This window comes from Rhipicephalus microplus, chromosome 1 (assembly GCF_043290135.1).
Source record: "Rhipicephalus microplus isolate Deutch F79 chromosome 1, USDA_Rmic, whole genome shotgun sequence".
Lineage (NCBI taxonomy): Eukaryota > Metazoa > Arthropoda > Arachnida > Ixodida > Ixodidae > Rhipicephalus > Rhipicephalus microplus.
Window position 1 is genome coordinate 137,606,582 of NC_134700.1, and position 26,713 is coordinate 137,633,294.

The following is a 26,713-nucleotide window of genomic DNA, read 5'->3' on the forward strand; positions in this document are numbered from 1 at the left end:
ACACTTCGTATATCGAGGATGTTTTGGCCCTCTGTCGCCGTGCGAATAAAGACATGACGGAAGATGAGCGCGTTCGCCACATCCTTAAAGGAATCGGCCCAATCGCATTCAACGCCTTGGCTGTTGGCAATCCCGCTACGGTTAACGACGTCATTTCGACATGCCAACGCCTTGACCAGTTGCAGTCCCTTCGGCTTCAACAAGACAGTGATCCACGCCTGATGCCTCCCTCTGAATTAAAAACCCTTATCCGCACAATTATCCGGGAAGAACTTCGAGACCTTGAACAGCAGCGGTCCACTGTCGCCTCCGCTCCGTCTCCACCATTCGACCTGCGGAATCTTGTTAAGCAGGAGTTAGCGGCAATGGCGACACCGACATCCCCGGTCGCTCCGCCAGCACGCCCGATGCCCACATACGCCGATGTGACGCCCAGGTCGACACCGGCAGCACCGGTTGTTCAAACGGTAATGCCCACATATGCGGAGATCGCTGCGATTCCGCCTGCTCCCGGGGCATCTAGCTCTACGGATACTGCTAGTAGCCATTTGGCTGCTATGCGAGGTGGAATGACTGCTGCACCCTTGTATCCTCAGTGGCGTCAATCCCGTCCTGTTTGCTTTTACTGCGGTATACGAGGCCACATTTCTCGTTACTGCCGTCGCCGCCAGCAAGAGGAACGACGAGGCTATGCTGAGTTCGAACGAGACCGGTTCCGAAGACCAGATCTTTATGCTCCAGACACCTACCCGTCCGCGCAGTACCGGTCTCCGTCTCCTCCAGTGTCCCCTCGTCAACATCAGGAATACCGCTCCTCCAGACGACGCTCTCCATCGCCCTATCGCCGCTCCGCATCGCCACTTCGTCCAATCATCTCCCGTCCTGTTGACCAATCTTCGGAAAACTAAGGATTGCAGTTTTTGGAGGGAAAACTGCGTCCCGTCGACCAACAAAAATACCTCCTGTTCGCCCAGCTAATATGTTGTCAGTGACTATTGAAGGTATTCCTGTGCAAGCTCTCGTTGACACCGGTGCAACCACTTCTGTTTTGCGTAGTGACTTGTGCTCGCGCCTCCGTAAAGTCAGAACGCCCTATGTGGGACCTGTGTTGCGTGGGGCAAATAACGTGCTGATTCAACCTGACGGACAGTGTACGGCTCGTGTTTCTATTGATGGTATACGTCACCACATCGAGATGATTGTGTTGCCCACGTGCATTCATGAACTTATCCTTGGTTGGGACTTTCTGCATTCTGCTTCCGCTGTTATATCCTTTAAAGAGAACGTCATTCACATAACGGATACAACGGATGCGCCCATTCCAGTTTCATCACCCTCGATCTCCAACTTGGTCATTGTTGAAGACTGCGTCCTGCACCCTGGTCACGAACACGTGATAGCTGTCGCATCTACCCAAGTAACCGACGGTGATGCACTTGTGGCTCCTTCGTTTCGCTGCACCTCCCGTGGAATTCTCGTCGCCTCTTGCCTCCTCCGGTTTTCCTCTGGCTGCGCTTTTCTGCCCGTTTCTAACACAACTGCAGAATCTGTGCTGCTGCCCAAGGGAATGACAGTGGCAAAGATTGACTTCTCTCCATTGACCTCCATCGCGACACTCTGCCCGTCTTCGTCACCAGTACCAGCTCCAGGTTCACGTTCTTTCCCTTTTCGACCTGTCATTGGTTCAGACCTCACACCAAAACAGTCTGAAGCACTATTGGCCCTTTTGGCTAAGCACAAAGCCTGCTTTGATAGCTGTACCACAACACTGAGTCAGACTTCCGCGGCTGTACATCGCATTGAAACCGACGGTTCTCGTGTGATACGCCGTCGCCCATATCGGGTTTCGCAATCAGAGAGAGAAATAATTGAAAAAGAAGTGAACGAGATGCTATCGCGAAATATAATACGACCTTCTTCGAGTTCCTGGGCATCTCCAGTCGTTTTAGTTAAAAAGAAGGATGGCTCTGTTCGTTTTTGCATTGACTACCGCGCGTTAAATAAGATCACACGCAAGGACGTATATCCTATGCCTAGAATTGATGACGCTTTAGACACACTGCAAGGGGCGAACTATTTTTCGAGCCTTGACTTACGATCAGGTTACTGGCAAATCCCCATGAACGAGGCTGACAAAGAAAAAACTGCATTTGCCACACCGGACGGCCTTTATGAATTTAATGTAATGCCATTCGGCTTGTGCAACGCTCCAGCCACGTTTGAGCGAATGATTGATACTGTTCTTCGTGGCCTAAAATGGAAGACCTGCCTCTGTTACTTAGATGATATCGTTGTTTTTTCAAGTACCTTTGCCCAACATCTTCAACGATTAGACGAGGTGCTACAATGTCTCTCCAAGGCTGGCCTTCAGATAAATACAAAGAAGTGTACATTTGCCAGCAAAAGCATCAAAGTCCTCGGTCACGTCGTTTCCAAAGACGGAATCCAACCAGATCCCGAGAAGATCGCAGCTGTGCTACAGTTCCCTCGACCGTCCAACCAAAAGACGTTGCGCAGCTTTCTTGGTCTCGCGTCCTATTTTCGTCGCTTTATACGCAACTTTGCTACCTTAGCGGCTCCGCTAAATAAGTTATTGGCCACTGGTGCTCCTTTCTCATGGTCCAACGACTGCGAATCTGCATTTGAAATTTTGAAAGAACGCCTGACTTCCGGACCAGTGCTGCGCCACTTCGATGAGAGAGCGCCTACCATACTCCATACTGACGCAAGCGCACAAGGCATTGGAGCAGTCCTTCTGCAGCGTGATTCCACCTCTAAAGAGCAGGTTGTGGCCTACGCTAGCCGGACTCTGTCAACAGCTGAGCGGAATTACACCATCACGGAGCAGGAGTGCTTGGCTATCGTATGGTCGATACAGAAATTCCGCCCGTATCTCTACGGTCGGCACTTCACCATCATCACCGACCACCACGCACTCTGTTGGCTTTCATCAATGAAGAATATGTCAGGACGTCTTGCGCGCTGGATACTGCGCTTACAAGAGTACGACTTTACAGTTACGTACAAGTCTGGCAAATGTCATCATGATGCCGACGCGCTGTCCCGGTGCCCACTTTCGCTCTCTCGTGACAATACGTCCACCGCATCGCGTTCGAATGACTCTGACACCCAGCTTGCCTCACAACACGTATCGCTCGCATCGCTGGATCCAATGCAGCTATCTTCGAACTCCGATTTACGTTCACTTCAGCTGGCAGATTCCTACTGTCGGTCTTTCATTGATCGCCTTCGCGGTGTCACTAAACCACCCAACAGCCGCTTGCGACGCCAGCTTCGACAATTTCGCCTTCAGGACGGTGTGCTTAAGCGCTACATTTACCATCCCACCGGTAACAAGTGGGTGCCAGTTCTTCCCCGCTGCCTTCGTCTTCGAGTTTTGGAAGCATTCCACGATGATATTGCTGCCGGTCATCTAGGCTTCCACAAGACCTACGATCGCATCAAGACGCGCTGCTTCTGGCCTGGCTTGTCCACAACGGTGGCCAAATACGTGGGCTCGTGCGCGTTGTGTCAGCACCGCAAGCGATCCACATCCCCGCCTGCTGGTTTCCTTCAGCCTCTTCCCTGTCCCACCACACCATTCGAATTTGTCGGAATAGACTTGTATGGTCCTTTGCCGTTGACACCTTCCGGTCACCGTTGGATCGTCACTGCAGTCGACCATCAAACAAGATACGCCGAGACTTCACCTCTTCATTCTGCTACCGCCACAGAAATCGCCAATTTTTTCTTGAACTCCATCGTCTTGCGCCACGGAGCCCCTCGCGTCCTTTTGAGTGACCGTGGCAAAGCCTTCCTTTCCAAGGTCCTGGATGAAGTCCTGCAGGCGTGCAATACAGTGCATAAAACCACTTCTACATACCATCCGCAAACGAATGGCCTTACCGAGCGCTTCCACCGAACACTCTCTGACATGATATCGATGTACTTGCATCCTGACCACAAAAATTGGGATAACATTTTACCGTTTGTCACCTTCGCATACAATACTGCGGTACAACGATCAACTGGCTACAGCCCGTTTTTTCTCGTGTACGGCCGATCTGCCTCCTCGGTCTTCGACACGGCATTTTTCTTTGCACCGGCTCCAAGCAGTACCTCGCTCCCAGAAGAGTTCGCAGCCCGAGTCACACAATGCCGTGAAATTGCTCGCAAAAACACGGAAGCAACCCAAAAGGAGAGAAAACATCGCTGTGATAAAAAACGACGCGACGTGGCCTTTAATGCTGGCGATAAGGTTTTACTATGGACCCCGGTTCGAGCGTCGGGCCTTTGCGAGAAATTTCTTCACCGGTATGTTGGCCCATACACCGTTGTACGACAGACATCTCCAGTTAACTACCTCGTCACCCCGCTTCAGTCTGTCACTGACCGCCGTCTGCGCAGCACGGAAATAGTTCACGTCTCACGCATGAAGCCTTTTGTTACTCGTTCGGCCGATCTCTGACTGGCGGCCAGGTTGGCCGCTTCGCAGAGGGGGGGGGAAATTGTAAGCACATTCCAAGCATTTGATCGTTCTCACTTGCACATACCCATCATCATCGTTCTCACTTGCACATACCCATCATCATCGTTCTCTCTCTTGGTGTGGTTCTGAGCCGAGCCAGACATCGCAGAATAAACGCTTCTGCTCGCCCTGCCTGCTCGCCGTACCTAGTCTGCCTGCGTCTTTCAATATATATATATATATATATATATATATATATATATGAAAGTAGATGCGCTTTCACATAACAACTGTTATATACGGGAACCCCGTCTTTTTCAAGGCATAATACTATTTACACATGTTCGGGGTGTTCCCGTCGAAACGTCGGCACAATAAACAGTTGTTATGTGAAAGCGCATCTACTTTCATATTTATAACCTTGCGGCAACCTAAGTTATATATATATATATATATATATATATATATATATATATATATATATATATATATATATATATATATATATATATATATATATATATATATATATATATATATATATATACGGGGATGGATGCGCTACCCTCTTTCTGCGGAGCGCGAACATCGCCATCCTTTGCGGCCGGAGTCCAATACGCACGCGCTTATCTCATAGCGAAAAAGAGGGGGTAAGGGGGGGCCTATGATTTCCGTCATACCGTGGCAACGATCAGCGGGCGCCTTGTACTCCCACTGCTGGCTGGAGTGTCTACAGGCTGCGCACTCAACATGAAAAAACAGTGCCAAAATAGTAACTGGAGCAGCCGTGTTCTCTTAAGGCACGTTTACACTAGAGAGACACGACACAAATTTAAGTCAGCCTACTCTATTTGGGAGTGTCTTTTGTCTTGTCATCGTCATATTTACACTACAACGATGCAAACAGTCCGCCGGTGGTCTCTGGAAAATTCCGTCTACGCATTGTTGTGCTCACAGTCTTTCGTTCGCCAATTCTGTGGTCACAGTGGAGGCACACGCAGCGACATCGACTAAACTTCCACACCTCCACCTAATTTTAAGCCATGCTCCTTGCTCTGTAATTCTCCTTGTCCGACTACGTGGCACTGCCCCCGCCATAACGTTGAGAGACGGGCGTGGGGATACACAAAAAGAAGGAAAGAAAAGACTTCCATGGGGTGTGCAATATGTCTATTCAAACTCCGTGGAAGCCTTGGAGGGGGCATTGTTATCTGCCCCAAGACTTTTCCTAGCGTGGTCGTTTGAAGCCAAGACATTGGCAAACTTTCGCTCAGCCACAGATCTCCCGATGACACGCCGACGACTGGTATGCCGACGCGTTTTGCTGGTCTTTTTGATCTTTCATCGTGGTACACTACAATGACGTACTGTCTTTTGAAGCGTCTTCGTCGTCGGAGGCCTAGTGTGACCATGAGGTCTGGTGACTTCGTTGGCGGGTAGCTCGTCGGCCAATGGTCTGCGTCTGCTTCGTGTCTTCGTCCGAATGATGTCAGTGTCGTGCCGCTCGAGTGTAAACGCGCCTTTACACCAGCGTTTTCTTGAGTTACGTGAGATTGGATGCTGACCTTGCTTCACAAAACATTATTTGGGTGCACGTTAAAAAACCCCAGGTGGTCTAAATTTCCGGAGCCCTTCAGTACGGCGTCTCTCATAATCATATAGTGGTTTTGGGACGTTAAACCCCACATATCAATCAATGCTTCACAAAACATTCGAATAAGTTGCTATCGCATTTATTGCTTCGCCTTTTTGGCGAAGCTGCGACTGTTTCAAAGCGCGTTCACAATGTAAGCACAACGCATCAAGTCCAATAAGATTTCACACTTGTCCGCTACACGCTGTTACATCCGCTTGCATAGTCGAAAACACACAAAATCAAGCCAACTCAGTTGATTGCGCATGATAGTCATGCGAGACAAGAAAGAACGGGTGGGCGGCTGCATGGCAAAGCAGTGTGTATACTTTGCAATTGATATTTTGCCAATATGTTCCAATCGGAACTATGTACTGTAAGGACGTCGTGTGAATCACTGTTCTTGAGCCACGAAATGCGCCAGAACAACAAAAAACGCTAGTAGTGAATAATGCCCTTTTTTTCTGCATACTCGGTGGATAGTGAGGGTCCCTTAAGAAAGACACCAAGTACTGAGGACTGGATCCAATACCGCTGTAACAAATACATGGGCACTGTGTCAGCCCCGTTAGCAATAATGCCTCAATAAACCAGTTCTAAGTTTCGCGCTTCTTCTATTCCGTACTCTCTTTTTAATTTCGTTTTTTTTTTGCAGCATTGGCAAAAAGTTTCAATATGATCGCTTTAGAACATAACGCATTGAGAAACTACGTTTTATGGAAGCTTCTCAGGGTGTCATGTATCGTGAAGAATTGAAGTGTTGGCATGGTCACTGCCATAGATAGCTATAAAAGTTCCTGCACGCGTCGTAGCACGATGGCAAACTTTGATACATTTATTATACCGTTATGTGTTCTACCACCGCATTTCATTGCCCACGAAAATTTGTCTGTTGGTCACACAATTTTTGGATATGGCAGGTTGTTGTAATGCGTAGATGAAAGTTACGTGCGGTGTGGTATTAGCGATTTTCTCGAAAACCAAAAAACTTCACTTGGTTAAGACCAGAATGAACACTGCAACATCCTTAATTCGAGTGCCAAACAAGCCATGCTTCGTAAGGCCTCTGTTACCCCTGAAAAGGTGACCTGAGATGTAAGCATCTCATGGCATGAATATCCCGCTGGTTGACTTCGACAGAGCAGGGTAGACCACCACCATATGCTTCCGGCAAAAACGGGATCCAGCAAAGAACGCAGCGGCCGCTATTGCAGCGAAGCCTACAGCAACCACAGCAATCAAGCAAGGCTTCAACGCCCACTTCTGTTCTACAGTTCGAAAAATCGTAGCCGCTTCGAGACTTCCTCGGCTGAAGAGAGTCCAGATAAGGTCATTCTTCGGCCCGCGAAGGCCTTCACGTTTCTAAGGAGGACTTAGTGCTGCTGGCGAGAGCTCTGACTATGGCCTCGGCGCTAACCGACCAAGAAGCATCAAATGATACGGTCCACCCCAACAAGGTACAAAATCTTCTTCCTGTTTCGACCCCGGTAAGATCTAACGCTGTCACTTATACTGGCATATTGCAAAGTCACACAAAAGTCGGAGCTTTCATTATTTTCACCTATGTAGACGCATTAGAACACCATTGTAAAGAGGTAATCAGAAACATTGACCTCTCGATAGATGAGCACACTCTCCTAAACATGACCGTAGATCATAAGGCACTAATCCAGTCATGCTCTTTAGGTAAGAATATTGAAAACGGCCGTTTTTTCCTAATAAACCAAATATGAGCTTTCAAACAGCTAAGAAAAGGCCAGTCGATCTGCGATTCATGGGAAGTTGAGAGCTCCTTGGCTGTAAGGTGGTGTTCTACAGTGCTAAGAAAGTCCAACAGAACCCTCTACTTAGAGATTGCGTAGTAGCCTAGCATACAATGAAAAAAGTCGGTTCAAATACAGATGTCGGACAATTTCCAATTGCATGTTTGCGTAGAACGCGTGCCTATGGAATCTTTAAAAAAAAATAAAAGCAAGTCTGGGGTGTGGCCGCACTGGCGACCACCTGCCGGTAATTCTTTTTCTCACCAGAGCAGGATTGGCCACCCTGGTGCAGTACTTGGCCTTCAATCCCCAGCGGCAGGGAAGCAACTGTCCAATGTGATGGTCAGACCTACGACGCTGCTTTGGGTGCTAAGAATCTCTGGGTCAAGAAAGGACACCATTGGAATCCTAACTTGGCTTCGTTCAATGACAGAACGCTACCTAGTGAGTCCAGTCTAGCTGTGCCCTTCGAGGAGTTAGCGGGTGTGAAATGGGATGTAGTAGGACTCAGTAAAGTTACGTGGACATGTTAGGCTTACACAGTGCTGAAGAACGGACGCGTCTTATGCTACCGTAGATTAGTTGACAGAGAAGAGACAGGGGTGTTGTTTCTCATACACAAGAATATCGCAGGCAACACAGAGGAATACCATAGCATCAGTGAAATGGTGGCAAGTATCATAATTGAGTTTAGCGAAATGTACAAGATGAAAGTGGTACAGTACTATACACCTACATCGACCGTCATGATCATTTGCTTGAACGTTTGTATGAAGACGTAGAGTCAGTCATTGATGCAGTAAAGGCACGGTGCACAATTCTGACGGGCGACTTTATGCCAATGTAGGCGAGAAACAGGCGGGAGACAATGCAATGGGGGAATGTGGCATCGCCTCCAGAAATTTCAGAGGGGAGTTATTAGTGCAGTTAGCAAAACGGAATAAATTACGGATCTGAAATACCTTCGTCAAGAAACGGGCTAACCGTAAGTGGACGTGGCAAAATCCCAACGCCACAACAAAAAACGAAACAGACTTCATTCTTTGTGCACACCCAAGCATCGTACAAGACGTAGAAAGGTAGCTGGCAAGATCCGGTGCAGTGGCTATAGAATGGTAAGAGCTCACATTCGCTTAAACTTAAAAAAGCAAAGGCACCAATTCATACACAAAAGTCCAATTATTGTGCTAGGGGTGACAGCGAAAATACAGGAATTCAGAGTTTTGCTTCAAAATAGATTCGAGGCTCTAAGCGAGGTAACTGACGTTAGCGTTGACCCAATGAACGATAACCTTGCTAGTATCATCAAAAAGTGTGGAACAGAAGTCGGAGGCACAGTCACTAGACAGGACGCTGACAAGCTCTCTCGGGAAACAAAAATAAATTCATTAAGAGACGACAATTTACGAAAGCCCCAAATGCAACCAACAATATAGAGCTACCGGGGTTTTCAAAATTAATCAATAGAAGCAAGGTAGCCGACATCAGAAGATATAACATGGACAGAATTGAGAAGGCTGGAAAAAGAGATGGAAGCCTAAAATCTGCAAAAGCAAACTTGCGCGTAGGCAGAACTCGGAAGTATGCATTTGGGAACAAGGAATACAATGTCATAAGCAATATGGATTGGACAGTTGAGGTGGCGGAGCGGTGGTACAGAAAGCTGCGAAAAATTCAAAACAACGAGGATTATTACGTTAAGAGAAATAATAGTCCAGAGATTCTACATCCTAACACTAACGACGGATGGAGTAACGAAAGCCCTAGAAGAAACGCAAAGACGTAATGCCGCTGGTGAGGATAAGGTAACAACGGCCATGCTCGAAGTTGGCGGAGAAATTGTGTTGGAAAAACTGGCAACCTTATAATCGGGAATTGTACCTGAACTTTGCAAGAGCGCAAACATCATTTTATTCCGTTTTCAGTAATAATACTCTGGGAACCTCATCTGTGCACAAGTGTTATGTACTGGATGTCAATGTCACTAATAAAACTGAAACTGCATCCATAGAAAGTAGAAGTCAGGTACTTGAAAATTGCAGACCGATCAGCTTACAGTCTGTTCTCGAGAAAATAATAACAAAAATAAGAGCTAATAGAATTACGGCGACATTAGAGCTCAATCAATCAAAGGACCACGCAGGCTTTCGTACAGGTTACTCCACAATAGACCATATTTCATCACCATATGAAAGAGGTATCTGAGAAATGTGCCGAATACAACCAACCCCCATACATAGCTTTCATAAATTACGAGAAGACGTTTGACTCAGTCAATACATTAACAGTATTGCAGGTGGAACGTAGTTAGCCAACAAGCAGCGCCCCCTACGCATCGGGGATTAAACCCGGCACAACGAGCAGGCGCGGATGGGTAAGAGAACCGCACCAGGCATGGCGGCCGGCAGCTAGAAAATAAAGAGTACGTTCAGTTTCTTTGTCACCAAGCGTCCCTGTCTCCTAAATAGATGTCACTCCCAGACCGGAAGGAGAGACACCACAAAGTGGCGACGAGTATCACCTGTTCCGGAGAGAACTAGAAGACATGTCAAAGAACTGACGCTGCTGCTGAGAGATGAAGGTAGATCACAAAAATAAGTAACACAGAAGCCATTCTGCCCGCTTTCCAGCCATTCAGTTCGTACTCGGACGTCACTCGCTTAGCGGCGGACAAAATGACAAGCACGTGTTGAAAATCGTTCGCTAGTAAGAAACATAAAGAATGAAGCTCAAAAACTTGCGATGCTGTTGCACTACGCTGGAGATGCAGTGCACATCTTTCTGGCGCTTCAGGATCGAGGCACAGACTACACCACGGCGGTTGCCAAGCTGAACGCACATTTCGCACCAAAAAAAAACGTGGTGTTCGAGAGACACGTGTTTCGTCCAGCAAAGCAAAGCACCGAGGAAGCTGTCGACCAGTTGCAAGTTGGACTGCGAAAGTTGGCCGCGATGTTCGTATTTGCAAACGAAGAACAAGAGATTGCCTCGCAACTGATAGGAGGCACCAACTCAGCTAACCTGCACCGAACTGCACTACGAGAGCGTGACGCTACACTACAGAAGCTCAAGAAAATTAGCGGCAGCTTCGAGACAGAAGAACTTCAAGCAGCCAACATGAAATGCCGCGAGCACGTAGAACCAGTACAGGAAATTTCAAAAAAGCAGTGGCAGCGTGGCCCGCCTCCGAGCAACCAGATCATGCACAACCCTTCAAGCGACCGACCAGAAAGCAAACAGTCCCATAACTGCACCTGCTGTGGATGAGCGTGGCTCACAAAGGAAGCAAAGTTAGCTGTCCAGCTTGGGAAGCCATATGCTACATGCGTCCGAAAAAAATCACTTTGTCAAGTTCCGCAGACAAAGATGAAACGCACATTCTGTCAATGCCGCGTGCATATCTGCAAGCACAGAGCAAAACACAAACGTGGAAGATTATGTCTTTTGTGTGCAAAGCCAGAGCCACGAACTACCAGCGGTAACAGTATCCATCAATAGCACAACACTCGAGCTTTGTGTAGACTCTGGAGCTGGAGTAAACGTCATCGGTGAGGTGACTTGGCGGAAGCACCTACACATGCCACAGCTGGAACGCACAGTCACAAAGCTGGTGCCGTATGGAGTCACTCAAGAAATTGCAGTCATGGAGAAGTTCTCAGCAACGTTTCTGGCGCAAGGAGAGATCGTGGAAGCTAATGCATATGTCGTCAGAAGAGCGCACTGATCACTCCTCTGCTACAATACAGCATCAGACCAAAAGCTCATCACGATACTTCGGCTGGTAACTGAACATAGCGGCAATGATGCGAATAAAGTGTTCCCAAAGCTGTTGGGCAAGATCGGCAAGCTCAAGAACTTCCAAGCCAAGCTTAACATCTCAAAAGACGTCAAACCAGTAGCCCGACAACACCACCGCATCCCGTCCTTTTCCAATTGAGGAAAGCACTGGAGAATTAACTCACACGCCTGTAGCAGCTTGACATGATTGAGAAAGTGACCGCACCAACACGCTAGATGTCACCAATAGCCATTGTTCCCGAACGTCATGGCCCTAACGCAGTCAGAATGTGTGTAGACATGCGAGAAGCTAGCACGGCCACTCCTGGAGAACGACACATCATGCCCACCTTAGAAGATGTCATCAGCATTCTAAATGGTGCTGCCTACGTTTCAAAGCTGGACCTCAAAGAGGGCTACCATCAACTCGAGCTGGCCGAGTAATCCAGGGTAGTAACCACGTTCTTAACCCACTGTGAACTAAGAAAACACAAGAGGCTGTTGTTCGGCGTAAATGCTGCAGCAGGAATATTTCAAGATGCCTTAAGACCAGTACTTCCGGATGATGATGGCACAATAAGTGTGAGCGATGAGATCCTCATCTCTATACGTACTGTAAAAGAACATGACCGAAGACTTCGTCTGGTAATAGAGCACCTAGAGGAAACTTGGATCCCGCTTAATGAAACCTAGTGCATCCTGGGCACTAAAAAGCTGAAGTTCTGTGGTCACGTGTTCTCCGCTGCAGACCTATAAATTGTTGAAGCAGTAGCCGCAATGACATCACCGAAAAAACTACTGAGGTGAGAAGTCTCCTCGGCATGCAGCAGCTTGATTCCTCGCCTAGCTTTCTCAGTAGAGCCACTGAGGGAGCTCACACATGCCAATGCAAAATTTCGCTGGAATAGAGAGCACCAAAACGCCCTGGACAAGGTACATAAAGAAATATTGCAAATGCGCACTCTCGCACATTTCGACGACACGAAAGAGACCCACATCATAACAGACGTTGGAACAGAAAAGATAGCAGGAGTGCTAGCGCAAGAAGACCCAAAAGACAAAAGTCGAAGCATTCTGGCCTAGTTCAGCAGAGCTTTAACTACCACAGAGAGAAAGTACCCCCGCCTTGACCGTAAAATGTTGCCCATTCTGGCAACCATTGAGCATTTTCGGATGCACCTCGCAGAAGGCATTTTACAGTGAAGACATACCACCTGTCCCTGGTGTTCATCATACGAAAGCGAGGCATCAAGCTCTCAGCAAGACTCGAACGTCTGAGCCTTGGGCGACAGCACTACGCCTTCAACGTTGAACACATTGCTGGGAAGGACAACCCGGCATACTACCTTTCAAGGCACACACCAGCCAGCAACAATGTTCTCACTAGTCAAGAAACCTGTGCAACAGAAGAGTACGTCACCTTCGTTGTCGAATCCACTATTCCGAAGGCACTAACTGCGCGTGAAGTCGAGAAAATGTGCACTGCTGACTCTCAAATGCCGCTTTTCATCAAAGCATTGCGGAAAACTGACCCAAAAACCTGTGAAGACATGTGTGAGAACGACAAGCTGGCACTATTTGCGCAAATCAAGGATGATCTCACAGTCTCCGAAATTGACATCGTGCTCAAAAGAACAACACTAGTAATCCCTGAAAGAGCACAAGCCCAAATTCTTTCCCTCGCACATAGAGGACACCAAGGCTTGGTGAAGACCAAACAGTGGACCAGGGAAAGTTGTGGTTTCCAGGGATTGACATAAAAGTAGAAGAGGCAATAAAAGACTGTGAAGCATGCCAGACAACTGTGGTTGAAAACAAGATGTCACCTCTAGTCATGACACCACTGCCAAGTGGACCCTGGCACTTTGTGGCCATGGAGTTTGTGGCCATGGACCCTGGCTGTCTGTGGCCATGGAACAAGTACGTTCTAGTAGTTGTTGACGACTATTCGAACTTTTCTGTAACAGCGAATTTTCCCTCGCCAACTTCAAAGGCACTGACGCAGAGACTAAGTGACATAATCACTGTACACGGTACACGGAATGCCATAGACGCTAAAGACTGATAATGGCCCTCCATTCTTTATTAAAACAGATTATAAACGAAGGAATTTTTGTCACTGTTACTTGGCGACCGCTACTCTTTCGACTTCATTGTTACAAATAAAGAAAAAAATAGTATATATGCATATATGCAGTCCTACATTGCTGACAGCAGAAGTGTCCCTATGGTCAGAACAAACACGAAGTCACCACGCGCACTTTTAGCTACAGTCCGTTCAGTAGTGGTCACAAATCTTCGTTTCTTCGAAGAAGTGTTCCAGCACCTTCATTGCTTTGGCACTTGTTTTAGGTGGCCATGGGCCTAGTATTTTATTCAATGCAAATGGCCACTCGGGGTCTAACTTATGGAGTTCCTGTCCGAGTCGCCTTAGTGGTGTGTCGTGTTTCGGACAGTCGAGCAAGAGGTGATAGGTGTCCTCGTTGTTCTGGCCACATGAACATGCTGACGATGCTGAACGTTGAATACGAAGTAGGAAGTGCTTTGTGTAAGCAGTTCCGAGTCTTAGGCGATGTATGAGTGTGTCAATTCGCCTTGCAAAGTCGCGGTCTAATTGGCATTCAAGATTAGGATTAACAGCATGTAGAATCGATTCCTTTGTGTTCTATCTGAACCACGTAGACTAGCATAATTCACATCTTGTTGTTCTTAAAATTCTATGTACATCATATTGAGATACAGGAATGAGGCACGTTTGCGTAGAATCATGAGCGCTTTTCGCCGACTCATCCGCCATTTCATTTTCCTTGATTCCGCAGTGACTGGCAACCTATTGATACGCCACTCGATGATTCGACTTCGTAGCTTCTGCACGCTCCTTTATTATAGCGTATACTATACGCACATCAACGTGTCTTGAAGTGGCATTTTTCAAGATGCGATTGCCGCCAGAGGGTCTCTAATTACCACTCATTTTCTTGGTGCCAGTGACTGTTTAATGCATAGACGCCAGCCTTATGGAAAGCGACACCATGACATACAAGAAAGCCTTGAAAACATACTAAATGAAATCATTCCAAGTCGAATCGGTAACGCCCTTCTTTGCATGCTAAATGTCTACAGTTCCCGGTCCCACTGACACCGAGACATTATCGAACTTCTCACACATTGTCACCTTAGCAAGCTAAAGTCCATCGTTGCTAGTGACATCAATATCGCACAACAGTGTCTCGGGTTACGTCACCAGTGCATAAAGGAATAAACTTTGCGGAGTGTGCGGACACCCTCGGCAGGAAACTAATCATGGGCTCAAGGTTTCCGACACGCAGAGGACATTCTGTTCAGCGGAACACCACCCCTGATCTGACATTCCTAGAAGTGGAAAGTTCATGGCACGACTGCTAGAGACCTGGGTCGTGATCATTTTGCTTAATATTTCAACGTTCCCATCACACCCACCCGTCCCACGACGTACAAGTTCGCTGATTGGAACCTTTTCCGAAGCATGTGCGGTAGCGAGTACAGAGAAGGAGATACCATCAAAGAGTTTCTGGAAAATATTATTTGTACTGTGGCTAATGTCTCCAAAGAAAGGAGCTTAGACCTGGACATCTGAGTCATAATATCCAGTCTCGCACACTTCCTGCAGTCAAAGAATGCGCTGAGCAAATGATAGAATCTGCACAATCTAAACATGTGGCTCAAATATACACTAATTGAAATAAACAAACAGATGAAAGAATTTCCCAGAAAGCGTACCGCAATTAGACGAGGCCTCTAATGAAGCAGACAATAAAATAAGAAGGAGAAGTAATTCGAGCATTCTCAGGAACATTTTCGCTGAAAAAACGAACCAATCAAATGTAACGCTCACATATTAATCTAAAGGCTCGTCAACCTGCACACGAACGAAGGCACTAGTCCCTGATACATTGCTGACACTTTGGCAGGCATATATTTCCTGGTAGAGAGCAAATCTGTCACCTCAAGTGAACTGACGAAATATTACAAGGGTACACGAACTTTGTACTTTCCGACTTAAGCGGCTGCTTGGCCCCCAGTCGAAGTGGATTCAGAAAAAAACTGAACAAAAATATATATGATAGAGACACCAAAATCATTACGAGCAAAATCAACGTTATATCGAGTTAAGGCCAGGTACCGCATGAATTGTGAGCTGTCTATGTAATTCTCATGCCTAAACTCGCATGCAAAAGAACGTAAGACTTATGTCGCTTACTGTGATCCTCGGGAAGAGCTCTGAGCACGCCATTTATAAAATAATTGCATAGCACATTGACGAAAGCAGCCTATTTCGCCACTACCTCTGACCCTATAGGCTGCCAAACATCGCTATCAACGCAAGGCGCCATGCTCTTCACCGGCAGCGCCTTCACGTTTATTGAATTCACAGACCTGATTGGCATGCTGGCACTCGCCCTAACCAAGACCTTCGACACACTGAGGCATGAACACATCCTAACAAAATCTTCTCTTTGATGTCCTATTAAAATTCATCGCCTATGTAAGACCGTTTCCGCTGACCAAACGGCCACTATAAATATCGGAATAATCAGAAGCCGAAAACACAAGCTAGGCAACATCGTCTCACCGCAAGGGTCAGTGCTTTCGCCGTTTGTTTTCAACATTCCAGTGCACGATCTGTCCAAACAACTATCGAAAGTCCAGGCTGAAAGACACATGATTTAAGTGAACGACATTACCATTTGGTTTTCGAGTGCCCCAATAGGTACACTAAAGCAGAACCCACAGCAAGCGCTGGACAGCACACAAGCTTTGATTCCAAATACGCGACTGAAGCTATAATCGAGCAAAGCTGAGCTCCTTCTGTGTAAACATGCCTCTTAGGTTTCTGCCCATTCACCTACACAAAAAAACGGAGGCAGCATGTTTACACATGACACAATCAAGGTTGTGAGCACGGTCATTGCGGCTTACAGCAATGACAACCTGGAGGCGCTCAAATGCATAGAAAAGAGTGTCCTTGGCTTCACCTGTGTTATATCATTGGTCGTACGCCGGAGGGACGGTATGAAAGAGGACAGCATCATGAAAGCATTTCGTGCCTTTCTCATGAGCCACGAAACGTTCGCTGCTCTTTTTCTGAATTGTAAACAGATAGCTTAGCCAAATTGGTACTATTATTAGAGCAGGATTGAAAAAAGTCTTGAGCCTCTCTCGCTACACCAGTCAGTAGTGACTCCTCCAAGTGGGCCAGCACAATACAGCTGGAGAACTCAACACCGGTAGGGGACCAAACCCCCCTCCTCTGGGCCAGCTGCCCAACACCGTGACCGCTGTACCACCAAGTCGCCCGAAATAAAACATTTGAACACACGCATCTGCTTAAAAACAATTCAGTAATCACCAGTCTCACGGTGAGACGCAAATGATTCTTCGGTGTAAGCTGGTAGGCGGTGGGTTCACACATCACATTCGACCTAGTGTGAACCCACTACCAGTAAAACCATCTGTAAGCGCATGTAAACCTCCACGCCAGCGCGAAGAGTGTATAAAGTGCACTGTGACCTATCCCAGCACCTTATAGGTAGAAGCTATTCTTCAACGTGATATCACTTTCATTAAGACTGCAAGCGTTGAAGCTCGAGCAGTGCTTGTAACTCATCTGGATAAAGGAGAAAAAGGGTGGGTTTAGGTGTTAAGAGAATGGTGCGGCACAAACAGCAAAAACTCTGAGCAGAAAAACAGCTGTACGAGTATACGGCAAGTTAGGATGCATTCAGTTCTGCGAATATCTAGTATTCTTGCTGGTTCTTCAAAGTCCCACCCGTGGAAAGCTTCATAACCAGATAATGTGCAGCTGGCCAGACAAGTTACCTCTACTTGATATACCTTGACATGCGCTTCTTTTTATGTAGCGTAAACGAACACTGCATTTTCAACTGACGAGTTTGAATCTCCGTTTTCTCTTCGTGGACTATTACGAAGAATAGTATTTGTACGAGCAGTAAAAAAATCAAAGCATATCTATGACGTGAATGAAGACGAGTGAGGCGAGGTGGATGGTCACACGCACGGACACACGGATGGTCGGATGGACGCATGGGCAGACGGACTGATGAATGCTTTGCCCCACTCATCACCATTCACTGGGCGAATGTGCTGCGACACCGTTTTTATTATTGGCATGCAATGCAATGCAACTGGCTGCTACGCCGACTACGACGACACAGGACATACGGCCCACGGCACAAGCGGCTTCGCCCCTAAAAAACGCGTACCATAAACAAAGAAAAATTAAGGACAGAACAGAAAGAGAGTCCTTACTTTTTCTTTTATGATGGTACACGTCTTTTCAGTAAGCATATACCAAATTGCCCAAAACAAATATTTAATAAATTAAATTTCTGCCCTCGTCCTATGGAGTGGTTCATCTAGAAATATTTTGCTCTAATTTACGAACAACATCCATTCAAAAAATAAAGATTCAATCTCGTTGCAATAAAGGCGTGAAGGCGAGTGCACCAAGTCAGACATGTATGGGTAAAGTTTGGGGGGGGGGGGGAATCCGGCATCGTAATCTGGTAGTTTATATTTCTGCCTTCTAGTAGAGCGCTATCGGTGGATCAAGGCATTCACAAGCTCTCGCGCTTCCTTGTACTTCGGTCTTTATTTCTTGTATTATAACATTTCTCTCGAATTCCCCGGGGCGTCCTTAAGCTCTCCCATAGTAGAGTAACTAGTACTTTAAATCTTTACCCACTTTTTCTAAACGCACTTTCTGTCGTCGTTGGCAACCATGCAATATGCAGAGAGCACCTCTAAGCGTAGTCACTTTGTGGCAGATGGACTCTCTTGTTCACGGCATAATTTTTGTGAACATGACCTCATCAAGTGGGACAGCTTTATGCTGTCCCATAGTAGAGTAAGAAGCACCATGGCCACTGGATGAAAAAACATCACAGCATATCCAAGGAGTGCATGATGATGAGTGGGTGAGGCATCCGTCAGTCAATCCGTGCGTCTATACACCCGTCTGTCTGTCCGTCCATCTGTCTGTCTGTCCGCCTATTCATCGGTTTAAGTGTCTGTCTCTCAGTCTATCTGTCCACATGTCCGTCCGACGAGTGAACACTCCAAATACCACCATCTCTCATTTTTTTGTCATATATTCGTCATATACATGTACAGCCAATCAGCCGACATTCGAAGGACTAAAACCACAGGTGGCTACCACATACAGGAGACGCACGATCCCCACCTTAAGGAGCTTCACCCCTAAAATAGCTATTCCTTTTTCTTTTAGAGTGCAGCGTGCGGAATCACTTCTCTGGGTGTCCTGCCACGTGGCGACGTCTGACACAAGACGTGCGTGGTACTCATACATATAGAGAACATTATTGATACAAGAGCGAGCGAAGTCCTAACACCCCCTCAACCAGTCGGTGGTTCCACGTAGGTCGGCACCGGAAGGTGAAGACCACCCGCAATTGCCCGGGCACTCTTTTTGATCTTTTGTTCCAGATCCCGACTGGGTATGGATTGGAGCTACCATTTGAAATCTATAGGGCAGTTTTTAAATTGGAAGGAAATGTAGGAAAGTTGCAGGTAGCAAACACTCGAGCTCCTCCGAGATCTGCAACCGCTAGTGGTAAATAGTGTCAACAAATAGATTGCCGTTAATACTAGCTTAAAAGCGCAGCTTCAGCATATGAGGGTCGAGTGTGAAGCTCTCAAGAATACAGCACAGGCCCAGGCCCGGTGTTCGTCAGTAGAGCAGCGGCAGGCTAAGAGAAGGGTCGGTACGGAAGGAGAGGTGGTGGCGGCTTCCGACCTGGATGTCTTGGGAGCAATCAAAGATTTACAAAAGGTGATAGCGCGGCAGGCGGAAGGCTTTGACCTAATAGCGTGTAAAGTTGCGATGATCGAAAGCAGACTCACTCCAGGCGGGAACTGTTTTGTCCTGGTGACGCCTGCCTCCGTTGTTCTCTCCGAGGGTCCTGGTACGCCGATTGATCAGACTCCCGTCGTTTTGGACGTGCCGTTAAGACGGCAAACCTGTAGCAGCAGCCACCGCTCCCAACGCAACTGAGTTCGTCCTTTGGCAGTGCAACTGCGCGGGGTTCAGGAAGCGTAAGGCCTCCCCAGCAATACATTGCTTCATTGGCGGTTCGGCCACAAGTCATTACTTTACAAAAAACCATTGATGCGGTGGTTGCCTTACCCGGCTATTGATCTATATCATTTAGGGGGGCAGGGCAACGTGGTCTAGCTCTTTCGGTTTCGAACAAACGTGCGCTTTGAGAGCACACGCTTGTGCTCAGCAACTCTACTTTGGAGGCTCAGCTGGTTGGAATTATCCCGAATATTTGGCAAGTGCAGCATCGTACCGAATGTTTACAGCAGCCCTCGGAATCACTAGCAGGCGTTCTTCTCGGTGGTTGCAAAGGTGGGTACTATTACAAAGCGCACCTCCGACGATGTTACGAAGGGCGCCACGAATCCCACCGCTGACCTCCACTGTTACGAATGACGGCGACGCCAACACGGTCCCGAAGGCGCCACTGCTTCGAACTCCGCCGGGAAGGTCACCAGCCGTTTGGTAGCGTAGCTTTCTCAGCTCGCGACTGCTCTTGCGCAGAGCTGACACACGAGCGAACGAGACGATCGTCTCGTTCGCTCGTGCTGTACATAACAAGGTTTATATGCTGTACATAAACAAGGTTTATGTACAGCATATATACAGAGGCATTACAAATTCGGCACTGGGGCCGAAAGCTTAGAGGCTCGAAGAGCCGAGCTCTCTTCTCTGACACATAGGTCTACTGCTCGCGACGTGCCGCATGGCTTTTTTATATGCACCGGGAGTATTTTTTGAGTAACCAAATGTCCAACCAGAAGCGCCGCTGGCCGTGAGGTCAGAATCCTCCAATGGAGTCGCCGCTGGGCCACGTCATTCTCATCCAATCCAGAGCCGCTGCGCGTGGTTGCAGCCAAGGACGACTGACGTCGCCACGCATTGCATAAGACTCGCCAGACAGGAAGGCGCCTATTGCTGCAACAGGCTCGCTGTGCGTGCGCGACAGAAAGGCACCGCCGCATGATGACGCTGTTGAGTTGTTCACGTCAGGCGGGCTCGCGTGCTGGCCTTGACACAGATTGCCTTTTTCAGAGGCATGGACGTTCGCTGTAGACTCGCAGGCATAACAGCACCCTTGCAGGCAATTCACCGCTCGTAGCTATCGGTGACCTTAACGCAGCTCATCCAGCCTGGGTTTATCCAAACGCCACTCTCAAGTAGAGAAACCTTGTTAAAGCTATGGCAGACTGTTCTTTGGAGATCGTCACCTACTCTCAGTTCCCAACTCGGCTGGGCAATTCCTTTTAAAGAGACGCCACTCTACCTCTGGCATTCATCAGAAATGTCGGGAGGGTTTAGTGAATTAACTTGCAAGAAAGCCTGAGAATGTATCACTTAATCCTAGCAGTCACGCAGGAAACCCGGGCGGCTCCACCTAAAGAGTACATGGGGACGGACTTGGACAAATTGAGGAAGCGCCGGAAAGCTGATAAGACTGAATGTGCCATGTTAAAGGAACTCTTTTCTCGGCTAGTGGAGGATGAGCTCCTCGCAACCAAGACTATCCAAACTGACTTACAGGTAGATACAATAGACTGGTGCCTTGTGCATGCATTGGAGGCTAAAAAATCATTGGTTGAGAGAAGGCATTCACAGAAGCTAAATAGAAGGTTCCGCAAACGCATAGCTCTTTCCAATAAAGGTATGGAAAATTATAGCCAGGTGCTTTCTAGGCAGTAGTGGAACAAGATCTGCTCAAAAGTAGACAAGCAAATGCGCAGGTAAAGAGAACCTGTTTAAAGTAATACTCGGTCAGACAAACTCTATAAGTAATCAGAGGTTGGCAATCGACCGCTTAGTTCAAGCATGGCGGAGCAGTGTGGTCACTGAAACCACTTAGGTAATTTGCAGAGTGATACCTTGCACTTGGCCCCTTCAGGGACTGCATTTGCCCGGTCTACCAGACAAGGCCGCTCGAAAAAATTGACTCGTCTTTTACGAACCCCGAGATCAAAAACGTGCTTCATGCGCTTAACAGCCGCTCAGCCCATGGTCCAGATGGCATTACGAACAGGTTGCTGCGCAATCTCGACGATAAGTCCATCGCTAAGTTAACGGAGGAGGTCAATACCTTCTGCGCAGAAGGTTACGTGCCGGAGGCATCGTGTGCACCGCCTCGGTAATAGTCATTCCCAAGCCAGGCAAGGTACTCGCCACGGAGAACCTACGTTCCTTTTGCCTCAGATGGTGCGAGGGGAAGGTGATGGAGTATGCAGTATACAAAAGAGTACCTTAGTATACTGAGAATAAAGAGCTCCTTCCGTACAACGTGGTAGGCTTACGGCCAGGTCTCTCTACCCAGGATGTGATGCTGCTGATTAAGAAGCTAATAGTCGACTGGCACACCGCGAGATGTTGGGGAAATATTGGCCCTTGTTCTCGCCAAGGTCTTTGAGACGATTTCACATCAGTTCACCCTGGAGGAGGTTGAGCGCATGGGATTAGGTCCCAAGTTCTGTATCTATGTCCATGCCTTCTTCAGGGACCAGAAAAATTGGTGAATTAAAATTGGAAGCCTTCACTCTGGGTGAAAAGGGCACGCCGCAGGGATCGGTGATTTCACCCCTCTTGTTCAACATAGCCAACAAAGGCCTTTTGGAGAACCTATCCACTGTATCCATTACCAACTACCCCTTAATTGCTGACGACATTACAGTCTGGATTATGAACGGTTCGGATGCTGAAGTGGAGGAGGCGCTCTAATCGACTTTCTCTATCACAGAAAGTTTTCTACGGGGTACAGGGCTTCAGCTATCCTCTTCTAAACTGGAGTTGCATCTAAATCGGCTGGTTAGACCCGGTAGAGGGCACGAGTCACCATTTGATCAGGTGATGATTATGATAACCACATTAGATGGGCAGTCGATTCTTGCAGTCAATTGTATTCGGGTGCTTGGCTTCCTTCTTGAATCTAACGGCAGAAATTTGCAGGTTTTGCCCCGTATCACCTCCGAAACGGAGAACATGCTCAGACTGATATTAAGGGTTTTAAGCCGCAGGGGAGGGCTGAGGGAGAGCAATCTCCGTCAGCTCTGCCATGCATTCCACGTGAGCCACATTAATTACGTGGACCTCGCTAAATTGCTTTAAACGCGAGAAGGATAAACTCGACACTTTAATGCGTAAAAACATCAAAAGGATGCTACGCCTCCCCATAAGCACAGGCAGGGACAGGCTCTTGAGTCTGGGAATGCACAACACTCTCTCGAAATTCCCCCAGGCACAAACACTAGATCAGATGACGCGGTTCTCCTCCACGAAAATTCGGCAGCGTCTCCTACAGTCACTGGGATATCATCATATGACAGGGGAGGAACAGAAGATCGTCTTATCACAAACAATGAAGGGCGCGATGAGGTGGCACCCTTCCCGTGTAACATTCCTCCGTAGTGCAATGTTGGCCAGTGGAAGGCACGGGCCGAGCCTCTCCTTGATTTCGTGGCTAGTTTCACGGGCAATGTAGCTTTCGTCAGTACAGCGCAGTATGGCCGCTGCAATTGTTTTGTGCCTCTGGTCATTGATCATTGTCGCGTACTCAACTCAGCTTCTGTGAGGAAAGTGTCCGACTCCGTAGCACAGCAGCTAATGATAGCCTTGGATAACGAACCCCTCACGTCCGGAAATACTTACTGACTCCAGGGCTGCCATCTCGGCCTTTGCCTCAGCGATAGTCTCCAGGAAGGCTGCCACAATTTTAAATTTTAGGGCAGTAGTAGGCTACCACAATATCACCATTTCCGGCCCACATGGGCTGAGAGGTGCATGCGACTCCTTTTAACGCCAACGAATTTTGCCATAATCGTGAGCGAAAAAGCACGTGCCGTGGCGGTCTGGGTGGCTAGGGAGCCGGGTTCGCGGATAACTTCAAAGGTCGACTAGGCACCTTTCACAAAGTGACGTCACAATATCGATTGTCTAGCCGAAGATACCTGCTTCCGCATTCTAAGTTCACTGGGCCACAGTCATCGATTCTTCGGATGCTACACATAGGTTCATTCTCGTCTCGTAGCACATTCAGCCACTTTGCTGATGGCATAACTCCAGGATGCCCTAGTTGTGAGGCACATAACTGCGGACTCGCTCCCATGCTCTTTCAGTGTCCGGCGTTACACGGCGCAAAGTTCATCACAGAAGAAGACTGGAAAGGGCCGTTAAAAACTCTAAGCTCCCTGTGCAACGCTCGGCAGTCCAGGAGGCCTGCGAAAAAGCGGAGGGCCATGGTATTCCTGACTCGGCGTCGACGTGGCCAGCAACTGCGGCGGATTCCTCTTAGAGGGGTGTCTGAGCAGTTCTTCAGGACCAAACAAAGTTCATTTCATTTCACGTTAATACGCCGGCGCCTGCATTTCTTGTGGCTCTTTAAAGAAAGAAAAGTATGACTGATTTCTGTAACGGAGCGTGCAGCAAAGTAAGGGGTCACTGGTTCGAATCCCCGGTCGAGCAGGCTTTATGGTTTTCGTCTGATTTGTCTTCCTTTGCACCATTTTTGTTACTGTAAAAGGGTTTATTGACGACTGTTGCGACGGTGGTCCTACAAAGAAACACGATCGTGCAAGAGCAACGGTCAAGCAGATGCCGGCGATGATCAGCACGAGCCGAGCGAGCGAAGCCCAGCACCCAGTACCCAAGCGGTGGCGATGTTGCTTGCCAACGACGCTCTTTCTTCTTCACAATTTGCCCCCGCCGAAAAAGAGCCATCCTGGCGACCTAAGAGTCTGGAGGCAGAGGGCTATAATATGGCTTAAGGCGGGCGACGTGGACGATGTCACGTCCACGCCGGCGCATGTCGTCAGATGGGGAAAGTGGCTCGATGAGAAAATTCACCGGCGAGGTTTGCTCCAAAACGCGGTATGGGCCCTCGTACTTTGGAACGAGTTTTGAGGAAATGCCGGGGGTTTGGTAAGGAACAGCCAGCCATACAAGTGATCCCGGGGAATAGCTGGGGCTTTGTGAAGAGTCGACGTTGTTTTCTTTCTGGCACTGTTGTTCTCGAGACGTAAAGGTGCGTGCGAGTTCACGGCACTCTTCCGCATTTCGTGCAGCTTCGGACACAGATGGGCATTCGGATGCGTCAGGACGGTATGGAAGGAGAGTATCGATGGTGTGGGATGGTTCGCGTCCATAAAGAAGAAAGAAAGGTGAAAATCCAGTGGTAGACTGTGCCGCGGTGTTATATGCGAACGTAATGAATGGAAGAATGCGATCCCAGTTAGTATGATCGGATGTCACATACATGGCGAGCATATCGCCAAGGGTGCGGTTAAATCTTTCCGTGAGCCCATTAGTCTGCGGGTGGTATGCCGTGGTCTTGCGATGAACAACATGGCATTCAGAAAGCAGAGACGTGACGACTTCTGATAGGAAGGCTCGACCTCGATCGCTTAGTAGTTCTCGAGGTGCACCATGTCGTAATATGAAGCGATGAAGGATGAAGGATGCTACGTCCCGCGCAGTGGCACTTGGAAGGGCGGCGGTCTCAGCGTAGCGTGTTAAATGGTCCACAGCGACTATAATCCACCGATTTTCATCTGATGTTGTCGGTAGAGGGCCATAGAGATCAATTCCGATCCGATCGAAAGGTTTGGCAGGGCACGGAAGCGGTTGAAGCGCACCGGACGAGTGGAAAGGCGGTGATTTGCGACGTTGACAGTCAGGACAGCCCATAACGAATTTTCGAACGAAATTATACATTCCGCGCCAGTAGAAGCGATGGCGAATGCGTTCGTAAGTTTTGAAAACTCCGGCATGACCACATTGGGGATCGTCGTGAAAGGAGGCGCAGATTTGTGATCGCAAGCTGCGCGGGACAACCAAGAGCCACTTACGACCTTCGGGGGCGTAGTTGCGTCGGTGTAGTAGCCGATCACGAATGGCGAAATGAGCAGCTTGACGTCGGAGAGATCGTGGTAGCGCAGTGGTTGACGATCCAGAAAGACAGTTAAAAAGAGAAGCGATCCACGGGTCCTTGTGTTGTTCACTGGTAAAGGAGTCGAGGTCGAGAGATGCGATGGAGATACCAGTGGTTCCGCAGGCCGAGTCGGTAGGTAAAGGCGAACGCGACAGGGCGTCGGCGTCAGAATGCTTGCGTCCGCTGCGATAGATGACACGAATGTCGTACTCCTGGATTTGCAGTGCCCACCGAGCTAGGCGGCCAGAAGGGTCTTTCAATGTGGCGAGCCAACAAAGTGCATGGTGGTCCGTTAACAGGTCGAATGGGCGACCGTACAAATAAGGGCGGAACTTGCGAAGCGCCCACACTAGCGCCAAGCACTCTTTTTCAGTGACGCTGTAATTGGCCTCAGCTTTAGTAAGTGTGCGGCTCGCATAAGCGACGACGTATTCGGAGTAGCCCGGCTTGCGTTGGGCGAGGACGGCGCCTAGACCAACCCCACTAGCGTCTGTGTGAACTTCCGTTGCAGCTGTTGGGTCGAAATGCCGAAGAATTGGAGGAGATGTTAGCAGACTACGGAGCGTGGCAAACGCGACGTCGCAGTCAGAAGACCAGGATGAAAGGTCTGCATCACCGCGTAGGAGGTTGGTCAGTGGTGACATGATCGATGCAAAATTTCGCACGAAGCGCCGGAAGTACGAACATAGTCCGACAAAACTGCGTAATTCTTTCAGTGTAGTAGGTTTCGGGAACTCAGCGACTGCTCGCAGTTTTGCAGGGTCGGGTCGAACACCATGCTTGGAGACGATGTGCCCTAAGATGGACAGCTCTCGCGCGGCGAAGCGGCACTTTTTAAGGTTCAGTTGGAGCCCAGCGTTGGTTAAACACGTCAGAACCAGTTGGAGCCCAAGCAGATGCGTAGGAAAATCGGGGGAGAAAACGACAATGTCGTCGAGGTAGCATAGACACACAGACCACTTCAGTCCACGCAGTGTGTTGTCCATGAGCCGTTCAAACGTGGCAGGAGCATTACAAAGACCAAATGGCATTACGTTAAATT

At 48.3% G+C, this 26,713-nt stretch overlaps 2 protein-coding genes across 4 annotated transcripts in view; one reads left to right on the plus strand and one right to left on the minus strand.

The window, feature by feature from the left end:
- Nucleotides 1-26,713, minus strand: part of LOC119177844 (rifampicin phosphotransferase) — a 185,969-nt gene that overhangs the window by 123,566 nt on the left and 35,690 nt on the right. The gene's annotated exons all lie outside the window — the stretch shown is intronic.
- Nucleotides 10,235-11,131, plus strand: LOC142771023 (uncharacterized). The gene is given in 3 exon segments (XM_075872704.1): nt 10,235-10,238; nt 10,472-10,514; nt 10,516-11,131. Coding segments are annotated over 3 exon segments (663 nt in total).